The sequence below is a fragment of the Perognathus longimembris genome, chromosome 8, assembly GCF_023159225.1.
Source record: "Perognathus longimembris pacificus isolate PPM17 chromosome 8, ASM2315922v1, whole genome shotgun sequence".
NCBI classification, from domain to species: domain Eukaryota; kingdom Metazoa; phylum Chordata; class Mammalia; order Rodentia; family Heteromyidae; genus Perognathus; species Perognathus longimembris.
The window spans coordinates 1172739-1198893 of record NC_063168.1 but is presented as its reverse complement, the minus strand read 5'-3'; the positions used below and the strand labels follow the sequence as shown (position 1 = coordinate 1198893).

General features: G+C 50.9%; 1 protein-coding gene across 1 annotated transcript in view; it reads right to left on the bottom strand.

Annotated features, from left to right (window-relative positions):
• Fam178b (family with sequence similarity 178 member B) overlaps positions 1-24937 on the bottom strand; it is an 80704-nt gene extending 55767 nt beyond the window's left edge. The window contains exons 1-7 of the mRNA XM_048352301.1: positions 24872-24937; positions 24307-24671; positions 22856-22917; positions 20244-20351; positions 13268-13420; positions 5750-5855; positions 2157-2241 (exon numbers count right to left, since the gene is read on the bottom strand). Coding sequence (XP_048208258.1) covers positions 2157-2241; positions 5750-5855; positions 13268-13420; positions 20244-20351; positions 22856-22917; positions 24307-24671; positions 24872-24917 — 925 coding nt within the window. The 5' untranslated portion in view covers positions 24918-24937. The remainder of the gene's footprint in view (positions 1-2156; positions 2242-5749; positions 5856-13267; positions 13421-20243; positions 20352-22855; positions 22918-24306; positions 24672-24871) is intronic.
• Positions 24938-26155: the final 1218 nt, after the last annotated feature.

Genomic DNA, 26155 nt, shown 5'->3' with positions numbered 1-26155 from the left:
GCACTCATGCGTCTGAGTGGCTCAGGCCCTCAGTCCACTCACTCCGGAGCATTCCCCTCTGAGGTGACACTGGGGCTGGCCCCCTGCTCCAGGGTCTTCACTCAGGAAGTAGGCCAGCATCACATCAGGTGAGCTGAGACGGCATAACCCCCCTCCCTGACAGTGACACTCGTAAAGGAAGAACGCCAGAGAGGGCCGAGAGCTCAGTCTCCCTCGTTCTACATCTGTGATAGGTCAGGTGACTTGAAAACACACAAACACATGCACACACACACAGGTGCGCGCGTGCATGCACACACACACATCCTGGATACACATAAAAGGCAGGACCAAGTTCTGCTGTCCCCAAAGACATGTGAAGAGCGCCCAGGCTGAGGGGGAGGCCCTAGGAACGTGGCTGTGTCTTGTGTCTGTCCAGCATGCAATTCGCCCTTAGAAATGCATCCTGGGCCTGCGTGGAGCTCGCAACAGAGCTTGTGCTCAGCCTGTGCAAGGCCCAGCCGCGCCCAGACCACTCACTCGTTCCTAGGTGGGTAGGGCAGCAGCCCGTGTGCTGTCATGAATCCTGAGCCCCCAAGCTACAGCGCCCTATATCCCCTCCCCACCAGGCCCTGGCAGCCACCATTCCACTATCTAGGTACCAATTTCAGTATCTGGGGGCCCTCATACATGTGGAATCAGGGTTCATCCATGTTGTAGCATGTGTCAGAAGTTCTTCCCTTTTGAAGGTGGAGTAATATTCCATCGTGTACGCGTATTTCACTTTGTTTTTCTACTCGTTGAATATGTGTTTTTCTGTCTCTAGTGAGTCATGTGGGCTCTTAGGTATTGTCCACGGGTTAGAGATGAGGCTGGGAGGCCGTAGGGGGTGTTTCACGGCCCCCTCCTGACAGAGGGTGAATCAGGGGCAGGGTGGCAAGAGGCCAAGGGCAGGGCGGGAGACACATAGCACTGCCCGGGGGAGCAGCACAGACAGGAGGGCTTCTGTTCTCCAAAGGGCAGGCATGCCGCACAAGCAGCCCCAGGGGCCCCAGAGGGCAGCGTGGGCTGCAGGGGCAGAGGTTAGGAAAAGGAAGAGCATGGGGCAGGACTGCGCTGCTCACAAGAGCTGGTGAGAGGGGCCCACAGGCCATCTACAACACTGCCATTTGATGGATGGCCGAGCAGAGAAGCACGACACAGGGCTGCAGAGGGCCGAGGGCGCACGGGGCCCGCGACTGTGGCCCTCGGAGCTCTGCTTGCACACTTCTGCCCTGGGGGGGGGGCAGACCCGGCTGGGCAAAGGAAGGGTCCAGCTACCCACAGATCCCTCTCACCTTGGCTATAAGCAACGGTCAAGTTGTCACAGGATCGTTTTGTTTTTTAACTTTCTTTTTAAAATTTAATTTAATTTTATTTTTTTGCCAGTCCTGGGCCTTGAACTCAGGGCCTGAGCACTGTCCCTGGCTTCTTGCTCAAGGCTAGCACTCGGCCACTTGAGCCACAGCGCCACTTCTGGCCGTTTTCTATATATGTGGTGCTGGGGAATCGAACTCTGGGATTCAGGTATACGAGGCAAGCACTCTACCACTAGGCCATATTCCCAGCCCCCACATGATCTTTTTGGATGCTAATCTGTTCATGCATCAAACTAGTTCAGACACTAAGGAGAAATTAATTGCTCCTGTGGAACTCTGAACTAAACACACCGCTTGCGTGCCGTGGGTCACTCCAGGTTCATTCCAGAACAGAGCAAGTGGGCTAAGCCCAATGGGCTAAGGGCAGCTGGTAGGGGCCAGCCGAGGCCCTTCCCCTTAGTGACTCCAACCCAAGGCACAAGCTGACGTGAGCTCTGAGGAGGAGCCTGGAGGCGAGCCAGCCCCAGACCCAACTCGCCTTCCTAGATAGACTGCTTCTATCTAGACTGCAGGGGATCCCAAGAGTCTGTGAGGTCAGCCTGCACTGCCACGGTGACCGAGACCTGGGGCCAGACAGAGGTGCCAAGGCGCCTGTCAGCTCAGCTCTTTACTAACATGGAGCCAGAGCCAAAGATGCCTGGCCTGATGTCCCTGCCGCGGGGACGCCATGGTCTGCACCCCGAGCTCCAGGGGGACGAGGGCCACGCTTTACCTCCACGCTCAGGAGCGGGAGTGCTCCACCTGCACTCCAGGACTTACCAGACTGACAGAAGAGCCCATCCACACTGAGATCCCAAAGGAGACCAAACGCTCTTGAGGAAGTTTCTGGAGGCCACGTAAGCAGCTGGAAAGAAAGGAAGAAAAACTTTAAAAGGTTCTTTCTATGGAATGATAGCAAACTTCATAGGCATGCATGCATATACACGTATGCGTTTATGTACTGTACATGTAGATACACAGCTATTAAAATTCGTTCGACCCTCACACACCCACGCGGTACAAGGATACTGTCATTATCATCACTTTACAAGTGATGAAATCATGCTTAGGAACATTAAGTCAAGCGCCTCCTCTGGGGTCACACAGCTAGGAAGCATTAAGGCGGGATTCGAGCCCAGGTAGCGAGTGTGACTAGGAATACACTACATCCCTCATTTCCTGTGTCACAGCGGTGCTCCTGCCACGAGCCAGGGGCTTCCAAGCACTGAACCGTCAGCTGGATGGCCAGTGCTGGCCCCATTCATGAGCCCCCATCATTTCTAGGGAAATGCCTTCACTTACAAGTCATCTGAAGCCACCAGGTGAGGAGGAGTCCTGGGAAGCTAGAGGTGGCCACCAATCCCCTGAGGGTGGTACACTGGGGAGTGGAGCAAGGAGAGGGCGTGCCATGGAGATCTACACTGGCGTAGCACCTGCCCACTGCGCCACTGGTCTGGGAACACTTGGAAAAGCCAGGCCTCAGGAGCAGGGCTCCTGGCCATTGCTGGCCATGCTAGGCATTACCCACCTACTCCTGAGAATGCTGTTGGGGGTGGGGGCAGGGGCACACCCCCTTTTGGGGACTGAGCACTGTTGCTGCCAGAAGGCCCTGAGTCTGGCCCTCTCCTGGCAATGACCTTGGAAGCCAAGTCTGGCCCAAGGTTGTGTGCTCTTGAAGTCTGCAACCAATAACTGGCTGGTGCTGGGGTCCAGGAGTCTGGACCCCTAGCCTCAACTGGGACAACTCTAAAGGCACTGGTTCTAGGGCAAACTTCTCCCTCCAACTGTGAGCCTGCTGGGGGCCTTCCAGGCTGTAACCAACCACTGGCTGCTCAGCCTCTACCTCTGCAGGGCCCACCTTTCCCCTTCCTTTTTTTTTTTTTTTGGCCAGTCCTGGGCCTTGGACTCCGGGCCTGAGCACTGTCCCTGGCTTCTTCCCGCTCAAGGCTAGCACTCTGCCACTTGAGCCACAGAGCCGCTTCTGGCCGTTTTCTGTATATGTGGTGCCGGGGAATCGAACCTAGGGCCTCATGTATCCGAGGCAGGCACTCTTGCCACTAGGCTATATCCCCAGCCCTTCCTTTTTTTTTTTTTACTTATTTATTGCCAGTCCTGGGGCTTGGACTCAGGGCCTGAGCGCTGTCCCTGGCTTCTTTTTGCTCAAGGCTAGCACTCTGCCACTTGAGCCACAGCACCACTTCCAGCTCTTTCTGTGTATGCGGTGCTGAGGAATCGAACCCAGGGCTTCAAGCACGCTGGGCAAGCGCTCTGCTGCTAAGCCACATTCTCAGCCCCTCCCCTCTTCTTTTTTCCTTCCTTTCTCCCTCCTAAATGAACTTGAGAGCTCAGCCCAGTCAATCTGCAAAGAAGTTTTGCCTGAGTTCATTACTCTGCGTCTCTCCTCTCCTCCTAACTCCTTTCATGTTTTCAGAGTTGAATGCTTTAAAGTCCACCTGCTTCTGCCCACCATCCCTGGCAAGGCCCACCAGTGGGTGCACACCAAGTGTCAGTGACCAGCGCCAGGGCCAGAGCCTGTCCACGCAGGGCCCCCCGCCCCCAGCAGGCCCAAAGCCCCGGGGAGCAGAGTTCCTGGGGAGGGAGGAGGCACAGGACGCAATTACTCTGAGAACTAGCATGTCCGTTCCCACGGGGCACCAAGTGATCAGCATTAGTGAGACCCGTAGCCCCCAGAACAGCCCCAGGTCCACACGTAGCTCCAGCAGCCCTGCGGCCTGTGTTCTCAGCTGCCTTTCACCGGAGAGGTCCCCATGGCCTGTTTTAAGTGAAGCACATCCTCCTTTCTGGGGATTCGGGTTTGGGAATAACTCCCCAGCAATGGAGCCTAAGACGGAGACGGAAGTAGTGGCTTGTCCAAAATTCCTGGTCCTCCTCCGTTCCTGGCTCCAGCTCCTCCCAAGGCCTGGCTGCATCCTTGCCCTGGGCTCCTGTGAACCACCCTGGAGCTCTGGGGGGACCCAGAGCTCTGGAGCTTTGTGCCACTCCTCCCCAAACTGGTGGCTTTGGGAAGAGCCTTGGGATTTCTGCTTCTCACTGGAGCGCGCCTCCTGGAAGGCTTCCCAAACCAAGTGTGTCCCTCAGTCCTCTGGCTTCAGCAGAGACGTGAGGCAGCTTGTTTCTCCGGCCCGCCGTGTAACGTGTGCCACGTTCCTCGAGGACCATGCCCGGGCCCCAGCAAAGCCAGGGCTGCAGGGGACCATCAGGACAAGGCAGCTTGCAGACATGGCACTTTCCCTCTCCATGGGCCATCCGGTTCCAGCATACAGAGATGCTGCTCAAAGCAACAGCCACAGGAGGGAGGCAGCGCCAGCGCCGGGCTGCCCAGCCTCAGGGCCGGTCCCGTTTCTCCCCGGGCTCTTTCCTCCCAGTCTGAAGGATGACGGAGAGCAGACAGGGAGGACTCCCCACACCACCTCGGGCTGGGGTTTTAGAACCTGTGGAGACAGAGCCAGCCCCAGGGCGGGCACGGCACACCACGTCAGGGCACACAAGGACCCTCTGTGGGCCGCTTCTTAGAGGAGCCCTTTGTGGCTCCCAATGCCCGATTGTGTGTTCTGCCCTACACTGTGCAAGGAGCGCAGAGAAGCTGCCCTGATTGGGGCGGAGAATAAAAGCCCCAGTGTTCCCTGCTCCACACCCACTGTCCCACCAGCCCCAACCCCAGGCCTGGGTGCGGGGCAAGGGCAACGGGCACGCACGGGGCTCCCAGAAGCCCCACGTCCTTGTCTGGGCCAGGGAAGGACCCAGTGGATGAGTCCAGAGGGAAGCGGAGAGTGCTGGGGGGGCTCTTCCTGGAAGCGGGCCAGACGGCAGAGGCTGGGGAGTTCTTTGAATAACCCACCCCTCGTGGCAGCTCTGATTTACAGCTGGGCTCCCGGCCCCAACTGGCAGCACTGGGACCGGCTGGAACTTGCGACCTGCCCATCCCCAGACAGGGCCAGCCCTGGGCGAGGGCCCGGGCTCGGCTGGCATGCAGTGAGACGCGGCGCTGGCTTCCGGGCTGTCTGCCTGGCTTCTCACGGCCTCTCTGTGCGCAAAGGTTCCCAGCCCAGGAAGAATGTGCGTCTTCCCCAAGGCAAAACGCTCCAGCAGCACCCAGGGAGGAGGAAATGGGGGCAAAAGCAGCAGCTGTCCTAGGCTTTTCCAGCCCAACTAGAGCCACGGAGAAGGAGGCAGACACTCATGTCCAAGAGCACTCAGCCCCGAGTCCCCGAGTCCCCAGCAGGCCACTGCCAGCTGTGTCACCGAGACCAAACGGGCAGGACTGGGTCTCCCTGACCTCCATGTCCCCTCCTCTGGGCCTCAGCCTCACCGCCTGCCGACTCGCCACCTAGTGGCGGGTCTGTGGTTCTCACCTGGAACAGCCACTGGAGCAGAGGCACGGGGCAGTCGGAGGCGTGCAGGTAGAGGTTGCTCAGGAGGCCACTGTGCAGGAAGCCGAGCTGCTGGTCTGGCGGGGAGCTGCGGGACGGGACAGAGGGGCCAGGTGAGGACAGAGTGGACACAGGAGGCAAGCACTTCAGCCTTCCACAGCAGGGCTCCGGGTCTCTGTGACGGCCCCACGACAGCCCTGTGAGGACGCTGTGACACGGAGAGCGCGCGTGGCATGCACTTTCAGAACCCTCAACACGAGCCACCATCAGAAGGGAAAGTGCCTCAAGACACCACCACAGTTGTCTGCTTTTCCTAGTGTGTTCTGTGAACACACCTCAGGCTGCTTTGGTTTCTTTTCTTTTTCTTTTGGTGCCAGTCCTGGGGCTTGAACTCAGGGCTGTCTCTGTCTCTGGTGCTCTACCATTTGAGCCGTAGTTCCATGTGGAGCAGATGAGGGTCTCCTGGACTTTCTTCCCCAGGCCGGCTTTGAGTTATCGCGATCCTCAGATCTCAGCGTCCTGACTAGCTAGGATTACAGGAGCGAACCACCAGTGCTCTGCTCCGTGTGATGTTTTAAATACACGACTGAGCGCACTGTTGCTTTTCCCGCTGACAAAGGGAGAGAAACCAAGGCACGGAGCCGGGGATCCCGGCCCTGTGGAGGCCGAGGCCTGGTGTCAGGCACCCCAGTCTGGGTCTCTGGGCTGCAAGGGGTGGGCAGGAGCACCCACAGGTGCCAGAGTCTTGGAGTACGGTTACACAGAGTGTTTCCGTTCTAACCTGTGTTTTTCTGACACAAAGGGGACACCTGAGAGGATGGGGAAAGAACAGAAAGGGGCTGGGTATGGGGCGATTCTGGGAAGGAAATGACAATCAAGGGTTCCACGCAGAAACCACGTGAGACTATCTGTGGTGAGGAGGATGGTGATTAGGCTGTCCTCCTAATGGCTATAATTGTAGCGTGTGTGTGTGTGTGTGTGTGAGAGAGAGAGAGAGAGAGAGGGAAAGAGAGAGAGGGAGAGAGGGAGAGCGCGCGAGAGAGCGCATCAGGCTCCTCCCCTAGTGGGAGCTCTCAGCAGCAGAGAGCTGGCATGGGAGCCCACCTTGACCTATCTAAGCCCAGGTCTGCGTAAAGCAAGGAGCTCTGGCTGGGTGCTGGTGGCTCAGGGACAGCACCCAGGCCCCTTAGTTCAAGCCCCAGAACTGGCAAAACAAAAGCAAAAGCAAAACATAGAAGTCTGTGCTCTGCAGAGTGGGACCTCTAGTGGAAGGTGGCCGGGACGTCAGTGCAGACACACTCGGAGGGGAGGCTCGGGACGGCTCTCCTACTCCCTGAGCATTTCATTCCTTCTCTCTAGGGAAGCCTCTGAAGATGGCCAATGTGGTTGCAGGAAGTGAAAAAGTGATACCATGTTTGCTCTTGGCTTTAGTGGCCAAACTCACGCAGAGGAGATACAGGTAATACTTAAGTGTCATGACTCTAGAAAGAAGTATCTCTGGCCACTTCACTCTCCTCTTCCTTCTTTTTAAAAAGGACATCATGCTTTAATCTGCCAGGAACAAAATGCTCCAAAACCAAGCTTCTCCTCTGAGCCAAGCTGCTGTCTCTTTGAGTATGTCCAGGCAATTTACAAATTATGTATCTTTTTCCAAGTCATTTAAGTTCAGAGGAGAAAGAGGCTTTGTTCCTGAGGTGGTGAAGTTTATGGCTCTGACACAGACCTTCTTGTGTGCAACAGACACGTGTCCACTCAGGGCTGCTGGCATATGTGCTCTGATGCACATGCCTGCTCACATGGCATGCTCATGGACGGACCCCAAGGTGCGCGGTGCAGGCGCCTACACCGTGGAGGAGCCCCAGAACTCTGCCCGAGGCCACGTGTGGAGGAGGCAGGCACTCCAGGGGCTCAGGAGAGACTCTCGTGCTGGCATTCTTCCTGAAAGGAGGAGGGGGGACTGCCAGCTCTCAGTGGGGGAATCATCTATACAAGCCCCCGCTGGCTCACAGCAACACATTGCCAACGGCGGCTCAGGAGGAGAGATCCCCGAGGTAGCAACGTCTTCCTTTTGCCGTCCTGGCCTGAGAAATGACAGACCCGCCTTCCAGTTTATTGCTGATTTCATTTGTAAGGTGAGGAGCAAGATGGCCAGAGAGGGCATCTTCCCGCTTTGCCTTGGAGAGGATGACTCTCAAGGAATCGCAGGGTTAGAGCTGACTGGGATGCAAGGGTGAGTCGCAGGGTGGTGCACCAGCCAGGGGTGCGCACGCCCTGTGCGAGGGGCAACCTAAAGCCTGGCTCCTTAGACGCCGCCTTGCCCTTGGGGAGGAAGAAGAGGCTTCGCATCAGTACCCCAGCGCCCCGGCAGGAGAGCCTGGAGGAAGAGGAAAGGCGGTAGGAGGTGTGCACGATGAACGCGCGATGAAAGCAGGATAATGGAAACGAGCAACTGCTGTTGAGTTCAGGCACTCGGGTGTCACATCTCCACATCAAGAGCAATGGCGGCGTGGGGTCGGGCGGTGACTGCCAACGCTGGGGACTCAGGTTATCCCGAGAAAGTCTGCGGACTCTTACCGAGGAGGGGAGGGTGGGCGGACGCCACACCGGCCAGCTGCCGGCTGGAGTCCCCCCTTGGAAGGTTCCCAAGGAGGTCCTTCGCTGTGACTGAAGATAGAGAGGCTGGGCACCGCCACAGCCAGAGCACTGCCAATCCCCAGCCATGAGAACAGCCACAGGGGAAAAAGACTGCTTCCTCCTCCCCCCTGGAGCAGAAGGAAGGAAAGGGAGGAAATCCACAGAACAGGGAGACACCAGGTGGAACCGGCGTGGGTCAGCGTGGGGGGCTTCCGGGACACAGCACCGCCCTGGGAATTTCTGGTCCATTAATAATGTCCAAGGGAAGATTCTTTAAGTTTCCACCTCTTCATCCATTTTATGGGCAGCCATCCCAGCAGCAAAGTCTCTAAATGCCTTGAGAATCCCAAGTGACAGCAGAAGGATAAACACCAAGGACAGTTATTTATATAGCATTGGCTTCTGGGCCCTGGCCAAGTTCTCAAATCAAAGTTTCAATAAAATGCCTGAAGCGAACGGAACAAAGAATGATGGAAGCGTTTGCCCGCGCTGTCCTGTCGGCGGCCCAGGAATCCCAGCAGTTGCCCAGCTTGTCAAGCACCTGCGCGGCTGGGTGGGTGGGCCTCGTCCTCACGCCACACTGGTGGGCTGGTTTCACGTGGCTACCCCGGCATCTTCCTCCTGCAGAGGAGCACACGCGCGGAGCCTCGGGGAGAGGCAGGGCGCAGGCGCCACGGGGCTGCTGAGATCAGGCTCACCCTCCTCTGGCTTCTCCCTGCCAGCTCACGCCTGTGCAGAGGAATGTCCCAGGGGACACGTGCAGACCCTGACACCCCAGCGGTCACCCACAGGGCCCTATAAACAACATGATGAAGCACCGCGTCCCCACTTCTGCCTGAGCTGCATGTGGGTTCCAGTCCTTACTGACTCTCTTCCAGTCCTGCTCACTCTGGAGGATCAGATTTCCCTTTGGACTGCTGTCAAGGGAGGAGAAAAAAGTTCAGCCCCTGGTGTCTGCTGGAACCAGCTTCTGTCATTAAGGCACATAATTCCGATCCCAGAAGTCTGACCTGAGGTCCCGCAGACAGCCTGGAGATGGACAACAGAGGGTTGCTGAGTCCAGCCAGCTCCACCGGCCCAGGCAGCGCCCAAGAGGAACCTTCCTGCATGCGAGCCTGTGAACCCAAGGACGCCCACGGAAGGAGGCCCCTTGAGCCCCATCTGTACTCGAGTTGCTGCTGGAGATGGACAGCTCGCCTGATCTGTGCCGACATTTCCCACCTTGTTCAGAGGAAAGAAGGATTTATTTTTTTCCCTTCAAAGAAGGGTAAGACATGAATCTCAAGAGGTGATTAAAAAACAACAACCAAACTAGCGAGTATCCACATTCTCTTCCTCGAGTGATGATCGTGTATGATGTATGTTCACTGTAGAAAGTTTATAAAATGCAGAGGAGTGCAACCAGGAAGATAAAAATGACTTGTAAGCACACAAAGCATTAGGTTTTTGTATGGCAAGACCCAGTGTCTTCTTCCAAGGCTATGTTCTTAGCCAAATACAGCAGGGATAGCTGGCTGACCCCACACTTGTGTCTAGACTTGAAGTCTTTGACATAAACAGGAAATGGAAGATGACTCAAGGCTAAATGATAACTTCGCCGAGGTGGCCTCTACCCACCGCCCGGCAGGAACCTCCGGACACGTCCTAGCGCTGTGACACAGTGGCCAGCCATTCCTCTGGCAAGCTGTGCGCAGATTCGCAAAGCCTCCATTGGAGTGGCTGGCAACCCCGCGCCTGCCGTGCTCATTAGCATATCTGCGTCCCTCCCCCAGGGAGGGAGCTAGGCAGCCACCTGGTCCTGTTTGGCAGCGCTGCCCGACCCCAGGTCGCGGCTCCATGAGCAATCTCATCTGTCAACTCCTTCCTGCCAGTCAGCCAGGGCACGGCAGGGAACCTGCTGCTGGCACCGACCCCGAGGCGGAGGCGGCACGGGAAAACGTCCTCCTTTTCTCCTCAGTGCCCTGATTCCTTCCCAGTCCATTCTTTGTTCCTTTCCTTCCCCAGTTTTACTATCTTGCTTTTCCTTCCTTCTTTTATCTCCTTTTCACCAAGTTCTTATTAAATCTCCTCTCAATATAGTCAGGTGAACTGAACCTTTCCCATACTTGGTAATCTTGGGACAGGATCTAGACCTTCAAACAAGTACTTATGTATTGCTTATAACAGAGAAGATCTGGAAGTGATGTGTATGTACACAAAAGCCTCGGAAGATGGGAGGCAAATTTCTATGTTCAGGCATCAGTGCAACGCAGTATCATTCACTGATAGCTGTGTAGTTGAAATGCTTAGACCTTGTTCACATTCTGGCTGGAAGGACCTACAAAACACACTTATAAGACAACTAAAATCTGAATAACAACTGAAAGGAATAACAAACTACTATTTTTAGCTGTAATAATAGTGTTGAACTAATCTAAAAGTAGAGTGCTATGTTTTAGAGACACATTTAACATCTAATGATTATTAAGCAAAATAGTTATAGATTCAATTATGTGTGTCTACTTTTAAGTAATCCTGGGGGTGATATTGCTCAGCAGTACTGAAGAGAAATAAGACTGGCTCTGAGTTGATTCCTGCTGAAATTTGAGAGATGGATAATAGAGGTAGGTTATACTGTTCCCTTAATTTTTAACACATGCTTGCAACTTTCCATAATATGATATTTAAAGGAAACATTAAAATGTTATGGGTAATTCTTTATTGTCAAAAGATGTACAGAGGGGTTACAGTTTCACATGTAAGGCAGTAGTGAGTACATTTCTTATCCAACTTGTTACCTCCTCTCTCATTTTCCCCCGCCTCCCCGCTCCCCATTTCCCTCTCCCCGCCATGAGTTGTACAGTTGGTTTACGGCATATAGTTTTGTAAGTGTTGCTGTTGCATTGGTTTGTCTTTTTATCCTTTGTCTCTCAATTTTGTTATTCCCTTCCCCTTCCCTAGTCCTAATACATGTATTTACAATTGGGTAATGCTGATGTTATAAAAGAAAATGGACATCAGGCACCAGTGGCTTACACCTGTAATCCTAGTTACTCAAGAGACTGAGATTTGAGAATTATGGTTCAAAGCTAGGAAAGTCAATGAAACTCTTATCTCCAATTAACCACCAAAAAGCCAGAAGTGGTGCTGTGGCTCAAATGGTAAGAGCTAGCCTTGAGCAAAAAGGCTTGGGAACACTAGTTCAAGTCCTAAACCAGCACACGTGCGCACACACACACACACACACACGAAAGGAAGGCTGGGGATATGGCCCAGTGGCAGAGTGCTTGCCTCGTCTACATGAAGCCCTGGGTTCGATTCCCCAGCACCACATATATAGAAAAGGCCAGAAGTGGCGCTGTGGCTCAAGTGGCAGAGTGCTAGCCTTGAGCAAAAAGAAGCCAGGGACAGTGCTCAGGCCCTGAGTTCAAGGCCCAGGACTGGCAAAAAAAAAAAAGAAAGAAAAGAAAAGAAAAGGAAAACAACACAATGGACTTAAAATGAATTAAATAAACCTAATATTATAGTGTGCATATAGTATGAATTTGTGCCCGCAGGGCTCCTGTTTGGAGACGTTTTCCACATCCTCAGCCTCCAGCACAGGCACCAGCTTGTGAACACTCAGGGGAGGCTACTGCACAGAATCTGCCGTGCCTCTTTCTCTTATTCTTGCATCTATTTGCTCACAAGTGCAAGTGTTAGAGACTATTTTGGTAAAGTATTCTCTCACAAAGTGATCTGATAGTGATTATATAATCGTCACCATCAATGTACTCCCCAAGAGAAGAGACACAGGCAAATGCTCTAATGTTACTGAGTGTGCTTTTGGCTGGGGACAAACTTTTCATACAAATGGAAGAAGTGCCATGACTCCAACAAACAGAGTGGGGCCTTATCCATGGGGGATTCGACCTGAGACCTCCAACGGACTCCTGAAATGTGGACAGAACTGACAATAGTCTAATGCCTTTTACAACGTAACTAAGCACTTGTCCAATACTGTGGATCAAAGTTTTGCAGATACAACAGCAAAATTAGCATGAATTTTTTCCTTCTTCACAAAGACACAGACTTGATTTTTACCTTTGACAGGCATACACTTTTTTCTTTCCTTATTAAGCTAATGAAGTTCACCTTTTCACTTAAAGGAAGCATTTTGTGACTTCGCTGGCACGTCTGGGTTCTCAGAAATCACTGTACTTGATCTCTGTAGTCCTTAAGTAAAATAGGGGTTACTAGGACATAAGGGCTGTGATAGTGCAAGTCGGTCAGACAACTGAGACAGCCACAGAGTGACCACTGAGTGGGCAAGATACGCAGTGTGCACATGCTAAAGAGATGGCTGCCATCCCAGCCCGGGGGGAGGAAAATGGTACACTACATCATTACATTACTCTTACAAGTTATTTCTAGACTTTTCCATTTGATACTTCCAGATCACAGCTGGCTACAGGTAACTGAAAACCACAGAAGGTGAAACCGTGGATAAGAGGCGCTACTACTAGATGGAAGCAGCCATCGCAGGCTCTCGCGGCCCGGAGATGGCCCCTAGTGCGGATGAAAACACGCCCAGGCCATGTGTAAAGAGTCTGACTCAGGGGAGGCTGAGAAACTGGGGCATGGAGAAGGAAAAGGCCACATGAAAAGGTACATGAACAAGCTAATACTTGCTATGAGGAGAATTTTTGAAAGTTTGTACATCTAAATTAATAATTATACAAGCACACACATATGATTATGTCTCTTACATCCTTAAAAGGTGCTATGTTCACTCCGGGTAGAACACCATTTGGATTTCTTCACTTGGGGCAGTCCTTTTCCTCGTAATCCAGGAGGAAGGGAACCTGGCCTGGCTGCACTGTCACCCTGTCCTTCCCTCTGGCTTACCTGAGGAACAGCTCTTCCAGGTGGCTGTGCGGCTTCAGGTGTGAGGAGTCCAAGACGCAGGGCAGGGGATGACGCCTGGGCAGGAACACAGTCTCACCTGGATGTACTGGCGGGATGGCCTTCAGGGACACAGAGAACTTCTCCACCAGTATTCTGGCAAGACAAGGGGCAGAGAGTAAGGGTTAGAAGCACATCTAGCGCTGGAGCACAGCCTGAGGCCTAGGAAGGCCAGGTGGGCCCAGGTGTATCCTGGCTGTGCCCTGTAGCCTAGGGGACACAGTGCCACCTGCTGATGGAGGGAGAGCCCAGCAGCAGGGAGGAGAGCCCTCACTCCCCAAAATGCTGACTGGGTATTAATTAGCTCAGCACCACCCTGTTGGCTCGGCTCAGGTCAAACTTTCTCTGCATGTTTTCAATGCCAGTTGCTAAACAATGAGTCAGGCATGGGTCACTCAGTAAAGACACTAACAAATCATCACAATAACCTCTGGCCAATGGACTGACTCACCGCCACAGAAGCCTGCCTACACAGTGCTCAGAGGGACGGCAGGGCGAGGGGTTGGGTGCAGTGAGGGACAGGACGATGTCTGGAGTGAGGCGAGGAAGCACTGTGGTAGAAGCACAAGATGGCTGAAGGATCCAGCAGTCCCTGAGCTCCACAGACCTTGAGAACCATGCAGAGAGCCTGATAAATGTAGCTTATAGCCCACCATGCCTGGGAGTCTGATTTGGCAGATCTAAACTGGGCACATGGAGAGGGAAGGTACAGGGAAACAAGGGAAGGCTTTCCAATTATATCATGACTCGATGAAGTGGGAATAGGAGAAGCAGCCCTAAGCTAAGGACCAGTGGTTCGTGCCTATAGTCCCAGCTACTCAGGAGGCTGAGACCTGATGACTGGGTTCAAAGCCAGCCCAGGTAGACACTTTCAAGAGACTCTAATCAGCAAAAAGCTAGAACTAGAGGTGTGGCCCAAGTGGCAGGGCAAATACTGGCATACCACATACGTGTGCACACACACATATGAATGCAAGGAAGGAGCTAAATCTCTACACGATGGACTGGCATGGACACTAGGATGCAGTAAGCTGGTGAGTGCAAACAGAAAGATGGAAGTGTGTGTGTGTGTGTGTGTGTGTGTGTGTGTTAGTTACCCCCCTTGTCTATAGGGGATATACCCCAAAACCCTTAGTGAATGCCTGAAATTGAAGCTAGTATTGAACTCTATCATATAATGCCTCTTCTACAAGCTGGCACTTAACTCATCACACATTGGCCGTTACTTATGCAGTTTGAGGTATGACAGCAAAAGTAGCACAGATTTCTTTTTCCTTCTTCACAATTTCACAGATAGAAGAACTGTTCTCCCAGAGATCTTGGCCACCACAGTTTACAATTTTTTTCTTTCCTTAAGTCAAGAATATTTAGCCAGGAACTGGTGGCTCACAACTCTAATCCTAGCTACTCAGGAGGCTGAGACCAGAGGATCATGGTTCAAAGCCAGCCTGGGCAGGAAGTCTGTGAGACTCATTTCTAGCCAAAAGCCAGAGGTGGAGGCGTGGCTTGAGTGGTAAAGCTCTCTCTACCCTTGAGTGAAAAAGCAAGCAAGAATGCAAGGCCCTGAGTTCAAGCCCCAGTAGGACTTGCCCTACAAGAAAGAAAAAAAAAAAAAAAAAGAACTTCCACCCTTCATTAAAAGGAAGCATTTTATAGCTTCTCTTACATATATCTGATTTTTAATATCAGTATTCTGTACCTTAAGATCATTACTAAGTAAAATAGGGATTACTTGAACCTAAGCATTGATGCTATTAAAGCCTATCTGTCAATCCAGACAGCTCCTTAGTTACTAATGGGTAAGTAGTGTATACTATGGACAAAAGGATATTCCAGGCAAGGTGCAGAATACTGTGAGATCTCATCACACTACAGCACTCAGAACAGTATACAATTTAAAGTTTGTTTTTTTTTAACTTCCCATTATGTAGTTTTCAAAAAGCAGTTGATTATGGGTAGTTGAAACAACAGAAAGTGAAATCACAGGTGAAGAGGGACTACTGTAACCATTTTCCCCCACCCAACATACTTAAACAGTCTCTCTCTCTCTCTCTCTCTCTCTCTCTCTCTCTCACACACACACACACCCACACACACACACACACACACACCATGTACTCAACTATGTTTTAGGGTCATCCTAGGGAATAGAAATAGCAGAAGAATAGACACATTCTGTTTGCTCCATATGACAATCTTCTGCCTGATGTTTTGGTAACAATAATAAAATGAAACAAGGTATAAATACTGCCTCCTTTCCTTTCACTAAAAGACCACCCATCCCAGGTTCCAATTCTGTCCCAGTGTCAGAGATATGAGCGGCTGGCATTGGCTGCCCAGCCATAGGAACTCATCATACTTTCTGACAAACGACACAAGGTAAGACACTACTTGCATCACAGGACTCTCCTGAAAATAACGTGGCTCAACAAACAGAAATAATGATAGAAACACAGCCAAACCCTGATCCAGCAGAATTTTGGAAATAGTCTTATTTAGCAAACCACCACACAGATGGTAAAATATTTTGTTCTGTTCATGTCTTTGCCATTAGAGCTTTGTATCTATTATAGCTCCTTTTGTTACTTTTACAGAGGATAAAAATGTTCAAGTTATCCAAAGTCTGTAAGAACTAGGCTCATCTGCAAGGGGGTCATAGCTCTGCCCCCCAAACCATCATTCAAAGGAACTTTTGTGAGGTCAACTCTAATGTATGTGCATTCTGAGGAGTTCTGAGACACTCTTCCATGTCTCATTGAGGACTTCCTGCACAGCTTAGCGCTGAGAATAAAGGGAGATGTTGTGGTTTAAATACCCATCTCTCCCTTCCCCCTCTGGCCACTGCCTCAGCACACACATAAGGTCTTGTAACTTAAGAAAGGGAGAATTTAAAATGTCATCTCTTCAAGACACAAGCCAGCTCCTAGGGTATAGACAGACAGACACTGCTCAGGATGATCAGAGCCCCTTCTGTAATAGACAGTTGTGGCAGCCACATGACGTCTTGTCTGGCAGAAGTGTCTCGCCCCTCTTCAGTCCCAGCCCTTCCTGGCTCACACTGCTCCCCCGGCCACTACCACGACCCCAGTAAAACATGAAATAGGTTTGCTGGCTTCATACAGCAGTCTTTTTTTTTTTAAACACAAGGTCGAACAATCCCATCAAAATGATCCCACATCAAAACAACCACCTCAAAGTGGCTGTTGTCAAAGAGGCTTTCTCTAAACACGACCGGAAAGCACCATGTGCTGGGAAATGAGCAGTGATTTCAAAGCCAGGGACACCTTCCACAGTTAGCCAGCGGAACAGATAGCCATGACTTCAGAATCCCGGGATACATTCAATGGAAAGGTCAAGAGTGACAAGATTTATTTTTGCTATAGAAATTTTACAAAGGTTTTATTCCAAGGCCATCTAGTCAGTGAGTGGAGAACCCGGAAGCCAAGTGCACAGGTCTCAGCTCAGAGAAGACGGCTCTCACTCCATGTACCTCGTGGGGCAGTGGGGCAACTCAGCCCCCCACAATCCACCACAGCCGTCCACATGCCTCCAGCCACATCAGAGCAGCTTCTGCACGCTGCAGATTTGAGTGCAACTTCCCAGCCATCCTGCTCTTGGTTCCCAGCCAGGGTGCAAGGAGCGCTCCCTCCCTCCCTCCCTCCCTGGGGTGGCTATTCCAACCCAGTTCCCCAGAATCACAGTAGAGCGTAGAGAAAACGCAAAGGAACCTCTATCATCAGTTGGTTTTAGCAATTTCAAATATCAGGGGGCTCAGTAGCACATTCCCATAAACTTTGCTGTAAAGCTACTGCTTGCGGTCATGACAGTCACGGTTCCCTGAGTTGTTCAGGAACCTCGAGACTGCTCTTAGCTATCTCAAATCAGTTGAAGTCACTGTCTAGGATGGCCTGAGCCATCTTTTAATATCAGAAGGCCAAAACTCCACTCCCAGGACACTAACAGGGACATTGTCTGACCATGAATATTATGAAGAGCCACGATGTCAGCTACTCATGTGCAGACCACTGATGACTTCATTTTTGCATGCCTCCAATGACCTTTGCCTCAGACCATCTGTTTTTGTTGATTTTTAAATCTTTTTTAATGTAAACCTTATTGTAAAGGTGATGTACAAAGGGGTTACAGTTACATAAGTCAGGTAATGAGTACATTTCTTTTGAACAGTGTCACCCCTTCCTTCGTTTTCTCTGTTTTTCCCCTCCAAACCTCCCCACAAGTTGTGTATTTCATTTTCAACATAGTGTCTAGTGAGTACCACTGCTGAATTAATTGGTTTTACTCACTGTCCCTCCATTGTTGTTTTGTTTTTAAATCACATAAAATCTCTTAAACCTTCTTCTTGGGGATGTGGGCTTTATTTGTTGTTGTTGGTTGGTTGGTTGGTGGTAGCTTACTAGAGATAAGAGTCTCATAGACTTTCTTGCCTGGGCTGGCTTCAAATTGCCATCCTCAGATCTCAGCCTCCTGAGTAGCTAGGATGACAGGCATGAGCCACCTGTGCCTGGCTGGTAGGGAGGTGGTGTTAAGAAGCTCCATGCCACTTCCCATCTCTTACTCTATGCATCTCTTCATCCACCTCCCTTTCACATCCTATTTACTTTTTGGTGGCAGCACTGGGTCTTGAACTCAGAGCCCTGTGCTTCGAGGCAGGTGCTCTCTCACTTGAGCTGTGCCTCCTTTTTATTTTTTATTTTTATTTTTTTGGCCAGTCCTGGGCCTTGGACTCGGGGCCTGAGCACTGTCCCTGGCTGGCTTCTTTTTGCTCAAGGCTAGCACTCTGCCACTTGAACCACAGCACCACTTCTGGCCATTTTCTGTGTATGTGGTGCTGGGGAATCGAACCCAGGGCTTCAAGTATACGAGGCAAGCGCTCTTGCCACTAGGCCCTATCCCCAGCCCCCGTGCCTCCTTTCTTCATGGATTATTTTTTAGGTAGGATCTTGCTTTATGTTCCAGCCTGGGTTGCAGTTCTACTCGTGCTTCTTTGTGTCACTGGGGATGACAGGCGTGTCTCGACACCCAGCTCTTTAATGAGATAGTCTTAAGAACTTCTTTTTGCCTGGGCTAGCCTCAATCTATGATTTCCCCCAGTCTCTGCCACCCAAGCAGCAAGGGTAACAGGCTTGAGCCACCATACCAGGCTCTCTAGTCCTTTATAATAAACAGATAAATATATTTCCCTTAGTTTTATGAGGTGCTCTAGCAAGTTAATCAAACCTGAGAAGATGGTTCTATGAATCTGTATTTATAGCTGGCCAGTCAGAAAGACAATCACTGAAGGACAGGAAAAACAAGCTGTGATTTTAACTTGCATCTGCAGTGCTGTGGAGAGCAGTTAAAAGACAAAGCCCCAGTTTGTGGAATCTGATGGTGTCTCCAGATAGTGTGAGAACTGAGTTGGATTACCGGAGCCTGGCTCATGTGTGCAACAGAATTGCTTGCTTGCTGGTGGGGCAAAGGCACATCATCTTCGAGAAGTCTCTTGGGTTGATTGTGGAGTGAAAGCAGAAGAACAATCATGACTTCTTCATTTTACTTTATTTTTGATCAATATACTCTCTCTGCCCATGTTTTCTGCCACCCCCGCACCAGCAGCCTGAGGGTGCCATTCCACGTGTATGGTATCAGTGGTGGCTAGCTCATTCAGCAGAAAAGCTCTCAAGCTTCCCTGACCAACCGTCCCCCCACCTGCCCCTTCTCCCGTGCCCCTCCACACTCTGGGCACTCCCCAGGACGGGCCCTCTCCCGGAGCCCTCAGCCACAGCCAGACACTTCTCCCAGCATTCCTTTCACCCCCTCTACATTTTATCCTTTCTCCTAAGCACAGTCATGTAACTTCATTTGTCTTGTTTATTGTTCATCTTCCCTGACCTGAAAGCAGCATCCTGAAGGTGCATAGCCTGGCACCAACCGACACTCAGTGAACTTCTGATGGATAGATGGGTGAATGAATAGATGAAAGCTGGATGGATGGATGGGGCTTTTTAGACAGAATGACTGTGTCCCTCTGAAGTTCAACGTTGAATCCTAATCCCCAAGGTGAAGGTTGGGAGGTGGGGCCTCGGGAGGTAACTAGGTCATCATGCTGGAGCCTCATGAACAGGAGTAATGTCATTGTACAAAAGCCCTGGTGAGGTCTCTAGCCCCTTAGGCCTCACGAGGGCACAGGTTTTGAGTGTCTGCAACCTGAAGGGGGCCCATTGCAGAACCCAATCGTGCTATCATTGTGATCCTGGGCTTCCCTTCTCCAGAACTGCAAGAAACAGAATTCTTTTTCCTTTTTTTGCCAGTCCTGGGGCTTAAACTCCGGGTCTCATTTTCTCACTTAGCTCTTCTACTCAAGGCTGGCACTCTACCATTTAAGCCATACCTCCACTTCTGAGACGTAGACTACTGCTGTTCATGAACCATCTAGTCCACAGGACTCTGTCATACTAGCCATATGGAAAACGTACCCTAAAGATAATCTGATTGTGCCCCCCCCCCCGGCTTCTCTGAGACCCTTGTACAAATAAGCCCAGATCTCCCTCCATCCAATGACTTCTTAACTCAGTGTCTATGGGACTTTGACCCAGATGACAACACTGACAGCCATCTTGCCTCCTCCTATGTAGGGTAAGATTTTTTAAAATCCTATGGTCATAATCTCTCCTCAAAAATCAGTTTTCAATTTGACGATGGTTACGTGTGTAGTTATTTCCTCAAGAGATCTGGGTCAACAAACTTGGACAGATCTCTGTGTCTTCAACATCCAGACTCTATCCTGACACCCAGCAGTGACTGGGTATTTCTTGAATCAATAAGTGAATGTAGGAGGGGAAACCGCTTTAGAACTCCTAAGTGGCACACCAAGTGCTGGCTGAACTTTGTGCAGTGAAAGGCAACAAACACCCATTACCTCTGCTCAGGCATGAGATGCACTTCACTGTTCTCTGAATTCGAGGAATCAGGGTCAGGCCGGTCCCGCTGCAGCAGCTTCTCCCACTTCTGGTCCAGGGCCTGTTCCCTGTGGAAGACAAGAGCCAGCATCTGGGGACACCCATGAACATGGCAGGCCTCCTAAGAAGGAAGGGGTGCTCCCCAGTCACTATGAACCAGAACCCTGAGGTTTAGACTTCCGGGGTTATACTGCACTCCCCAGATGGGCACCAAACCATCCTCTGGCCTTTCTGTCCTTTTCGCCACAGACTACTGAAGGGAGCTCGTGGGCTCTTCAGCCCCTCTTGGGCCGCTGAGCATCGGGTATTCACCAAAGCTGTGTTCATATGCCCCCAGTTCTGAAATATACGATCTTCTGGCTGGGCCTCTTGCACTCAAATCCTATCAGCCACCAACTAGATGAGTTTTCAATTCATAGTCAGCCAGTCTGTCGAATTCTGCATTTCTCTTCCCCACACAGCCCTGCATCTCAGTCACTCAGGCTACCAGACGACCAGGAGCCCCACCATCCTCCTCCAAAGGGCCTGCCTGCCGGTATGAGCCCCACCCCAAGCCCCCGCTCACCCCCTCTGCCTGCGTCATCTCTCATTTGTCCCCCTCGTTCTCCAAAGGTGGCCTTTTTAAATGTGGGAAGACACATCTCTGACTGCCAAAAATTCTTCCACGATTTGACCTGTGTTTGTGGGGCCAATCACCATCCAGCCCTCCGGCCACTTTGGGATGAATCTGCTGACCCTTTTAACTCACCCCTCAGTACCCAGAAGAACAGCTCCATCTGTCCATCTGCCTGTATATAGGGGTAAACGTTCCACCTCAAAACAAAAAGCCTTCGTATCTAGCCAGACTCAAGGACAATGACACCTCTGAAGATTCTTTTTTGATCTCTTGTCTAAGTAAGTGACCACTTCCGGGCCCTTCTACAGCAACATGGGAAATCTAAGCTGGACTCATTTTGTGAAATTTCTAGGTAAGCAAGGGGGCGGCAGCAGCAATCTGCATCCAGTGCTCCAGCCCAGCTCCCAGTACAGCGTGCTAGACGGAATGTCTGTGCTGTCACAGTGGGGGCTCTGATCTTATAAGGCTACTGTCCTGACAGAAAAAGGCACCAGAGAGCCAATTCTCTACCATAGGAGCACACAGCAAGAAGGTGACAAGACCCTTGATCTTGGACTTCAGCCCTCCCTTCCCCCACCCCCGACAGAAACAGTGAGAAATAAACATCCTGGATAAGCCCCCAGTCTGTGGCTACTTTTTCATTGCAGCCCAAGCTGACTTAGACAGCAAAACCTTCCCGATGCTAGGCATACTGATGGTAAGAGAGCTGTCCACAAACATTTGCTTTCCTACCACGTTTTCAAGTACTTACTTAGTTACAGCACAGTGCTAGGCACTGGAGAAATAATGTAGACACAGTCACTTTCCTGACTTATAATCTAGTTTCAGGTTAAGCAAGAAATCCTCCGAATATTAAAATATAAAGGAGTATATAAAGAAGGAGATGAACTGACTCCAAGAGGTCAGAGGGCCAGGAAGGACAAAGGCAGAGTGAAAAGTAATCACTCTACACATATAGCTAACGCCCTCCTGTGGGCAAGAATGCAGAGCCGGGAGCTCTGAGGAAAAATGTACAATACAGGGAGGCACTAATCCTTCCAGCTGGAGGAGGCAAAATAACTTCTGCAAATGTAACCTACACACACTGAGCAAACTTGATACCACAAAACAACAGAAGGAGAGGGGACCGAGGAGCGTCGGGTCACCTGAGCAATCTGTTCACATGCCATCAACAAGCAGGCCAACAAAGATGACCCCAACACGAGCAGCTGCTCTCAGCTACCTCACAGCATGAAGAGTCTGCAGTGGACGGCAGGAGCCTGGCATTTGTACCCAGAAGGCTCCCTCCAAGCAAGCCAACCTTGATGATGCTTCTCATCAAGCAGTCACTCAGATTAAGCACAATGGGTGCTGGTCTCCAACACCATCTGCAACTCACTAAGGGATTGCCAATCCCAACCAATGTGATTTCTGCCTTCAAAAGCTGCTGAGGGGGAAGCAAATGAGAAGTTAGTTCAGAAACTGATTTCTCCATGAGATACGGTTTTACCAAGAGAGCAGAGATAAGGCAAGTGTGAGCAGACACAGTGCAACGAGAGCCAGATATGCTTTGAAGCTAGGGGAGGAGAAGGTAGCAGAGGTCAGAAGCATCGACCTGCCCAGTGGGACTTCCAAGCCACAGTCAGACTGTGTATCTCAGCATGGCGGCTGTGTGCTTTTGCTCTTTCCTACCTAACAGAACACTCGCCAGTGCTATGAAGTGGTAAGATGGAGCCAAGTGAGGGGAGGGGCCTAGAATGATTGCTGGTAGTGGATATCTAGCATCCCTTGGCTTAGTAATGTCATCCGTGGACCAGGAAACCATCCCACGCGCTCACTTTTAATGAGAGCACACAGGAGCACCGAGGACTGAGTGGAGAAGGATGTTTCATTCAGACAGCAATTGTCTCTGAGTCCCGAGACTGCTTTCAACTTCACAGAGATCAACGCTCACGATGGCCCTTCTTCCACACCCACCTCTTCTCTTGCAGTAAGTAATCCAAGCTGTTGACGTAGTTCTCCGAGCTCCCAGAAGTGTCCTGGAAAGATAGGACATGGGACTGGGCAACAAAGAAAGACAAAGATACAGATTTAGATTCAATCTAAATTAAGTCCTTGATTTATACAGTTCATTTTTCTGGACAAATCATTCACATGTTTTTTGTTTGTTTGTTTTGTTTTTTGTTTTTGCCAGTCCTGGGGCTTGGACTCAGGGCCTGAGCACTGTCCCTGGCTTCTTTTTGCTCAAGGCTAGCACTCTACCACTTGAGCCACAGCGCCACTTCTGGCCATTTTCTGTATATATGGTGCTGGGGAATCGAACCCAGGGCCTCATGTATGTGAGGCAGGCACTCTTGCCACTAGGCCATATCCCCAGCCCCCATTCGCATGTTTTTTAAAAAGCCAGGTGGATGTGTAATCCTAGCTACTCAGGAGACTGAGATCTCACTGAGGATCACATTCAAAGCCAACCCAGGCAAGAAAGTTTGTGAAACTATTCGCTCCAATTAACCACCAGAAAACCAGACGTGGGGCTGTGGCTCAAAGTGGTTGAGTGCTAGCCTTGAGCACAAAAGCTCACCAACAGTGCGCAGGCCTTGTCAAGCCCTACAACTGACAAACAAACCAAAATTCATGAAAGTATTTCCTCACTTTCATCCCAGCTTCCAAATTCCCTTCCCACGGGTGACCTCCTTGTGTGTCTATAAGGAATAGTTTGTACACGGACGGCAAGCATTAGTATATTATCTATGCCCCCTCGGACATAGGCAGTCCATCCTACCCACCCATTCTGCACTCTGCAAGGGCCATTCAGTGTCAATGTGAAGGGGAAGGGAGAGAGGGACAAAGAGAAGGAGGGATGGAGGGAAGGAAAGAGAGAGAAAGAGAAGGGGAGGGGGAGAAGGAGAAGAGAGAGATAGAGATTCTGCTGTATGACTGGAATATAGTTTATTTCCCTAGTGTGATCATCTTGAGCTACTGCAAACAAATCCTTAAGTGTTATGCCTTCCTCTATGCCTTATGTATAAGTCTCCTTTTAGGAATCCTAATTAGTGGACCAGAGTCAGCCTGAGTTCCATCAAGCCCAGAACCTGGCCCTCTTTACTCCAGGGTCATAATCCCAATTTAGCTATGAAAGCCATTGAATTTGGTCACCACCACAGGCTACCCAGTGAGCAGGAGTTAGGAATACAAACAAGGAGAGCGATTCAGCCTGGCTTTGGACCCACGTTTCTGGCCTCTAGGGTCTAAGAGGTGGGAAGAGGTTTGGCATATAGCTGAGAAGGATGGCCAGCTAGCTAAAGAAAGGATGGATGGGGCATAGCTGAGGATCTCCAAGCCCAAAAGGGGCAGCCCTGGGATAACAGAAGGGGAGACTGAGGAAGGGTAGCCAAGAAGAGAGGCTGATACAGCTATTAGCTTACCACGGTGTGGCTGCCCTTTTTGGGGGTCCCAGGCTGCTGGCTTGGGCTTGCCATGTTCCAGAACAGTTCCTCCAGTGAGGTCATACCCTGCTTTGAGTCTAAGTCCAAGGGCTTCTGCTCCAACTCCTTGGGCAGTCTCTTCCGGCCCTGAGGGCCTGCCGCACCCACCCACTGGGTCTGCAGCGCCTTCTGGTTTAGGAACTCTACAGGTGGGGGGCTCCAGTCAGTAGGGAATATTTCCCCAGCCATCTGTATCTTGGGCTTCTTTGGTGATTTGGGAGTTGGAAGGGAGATGGGACTACAGAGGTGCTGGGCAGGGCAGAGGAGCCTCTGGTCTGGGGGACGATCCAATGAGGTGCTCTTCGGGTCTGGAAAGAGGATGCGCAAAGTGGTCACTGCCTGGACCCCTGTGGAGGTGACAAAGCATAAGCAGTGTTCCCGTGCACCCACCACCATCCCAAGCCGCACTGGATGAGCAGAGGGGACCCTCCCCCCAACCAGGGGGTTTCTAGTCCCTCTTGACCCTGCCCTCATTAGTGATCCGCCTGCACAGGTGAGGAACACTGACCTTGTCTCTGAGGAAGATGTGGTGGCGTCTTCGGCGGTGTGGACATCTACAAACCATGGGATGCTCTCTCCCGGAAGAAACTTCCTGTCAGGAATGGAGAAGCTCTAGAAGAAAGCTAAAGGCTTTGCATTCCTTTGTCCCCCCAAAGAAGGAGTGGGCTGCAGGTGCCCAGGGGAAACTGCTTCTCCAGGTCCATCGTAACAAGTGAATATCTTGCCACCACAAAGGTCAAGTGGCTGAGGAGGTGGCGTGGCCTGACTCCCGCTTCAAGACACGATGGGCAAACACAATGGCACTGACTTTGTTGTTATTATTGTTGGTTGTGGGGCTTGGATTCAGGGTCTGGGCGCTGTCCCGGAGCTCTTTTTTTGCTCAAGGCTAACATTCTACCACTTTGAACCACGTGCCACTTCTGGTTTTCTGGTGGTTTACTGGAAATAAAGAGTTCCACACACATTCCTGCCCTGGCTGGCTATGCATTGTGATCCTCGGATCTGTCTCCTGAGTGGCTAGGATGACAAGGTGTTTCCATCAACACTCAGTGCCACAGTCATTTTTAAAAACCTCTATAAATTAAATCTGGCACAGCTGTGCTCTGAGACTGTATCTCTTGAGAGTACAGCTCAGACCGTCAGTGAGGCAGGACTGTGTGGTTTCCACCACTTCTCTATGTGTGTGTTTTTACTGAGTGAGTGACCAAGGTGGACCATGGCACATAGACAGGTGCCTTCGTCAGTTCACACCCAGGCTCCGATGAACAGCAATGTAGACGAAAGGCTAATGTTTAATGAGAGTCTAGAGTCTAATAATCAAAGGACATGAAAATTTACAAAACATGAACACTAATATAAAAACAGTTCAAATTCAGTATGAAAAATTCAAAACAATATGACGATATATTATTCAAGAATAACTAGTCAAAAATTGAAAAAAAATATTATGATAGACGTTGACACGGTTGTGAGGAAGTGCTCCCATTTATAATGGTTTGTTCCTTTTAGAGGCCAGTCTATCAATATAAAGATAATTGTAAGTCTACCCCAAAACCTTGGAGTAGGGAGTCCCTCAAAAATTGTGCTTCTACTCAGGTGCCAATGGCTTACACCAGTGTTGATAACTACTTAGGAGGCCAAAATCTGAGGATCATCACTATTCGAAGCCAGCCTGGCCAGGAAAATCTATGAGACTCTTCAACTGATCACCAGAAAACCAGAAATGGCACAGTGGCTCAAAGTGTTGAGTGCTAGCCTAGAGAAAAAAAGCTGAGTTTAAGCCCCATGACTG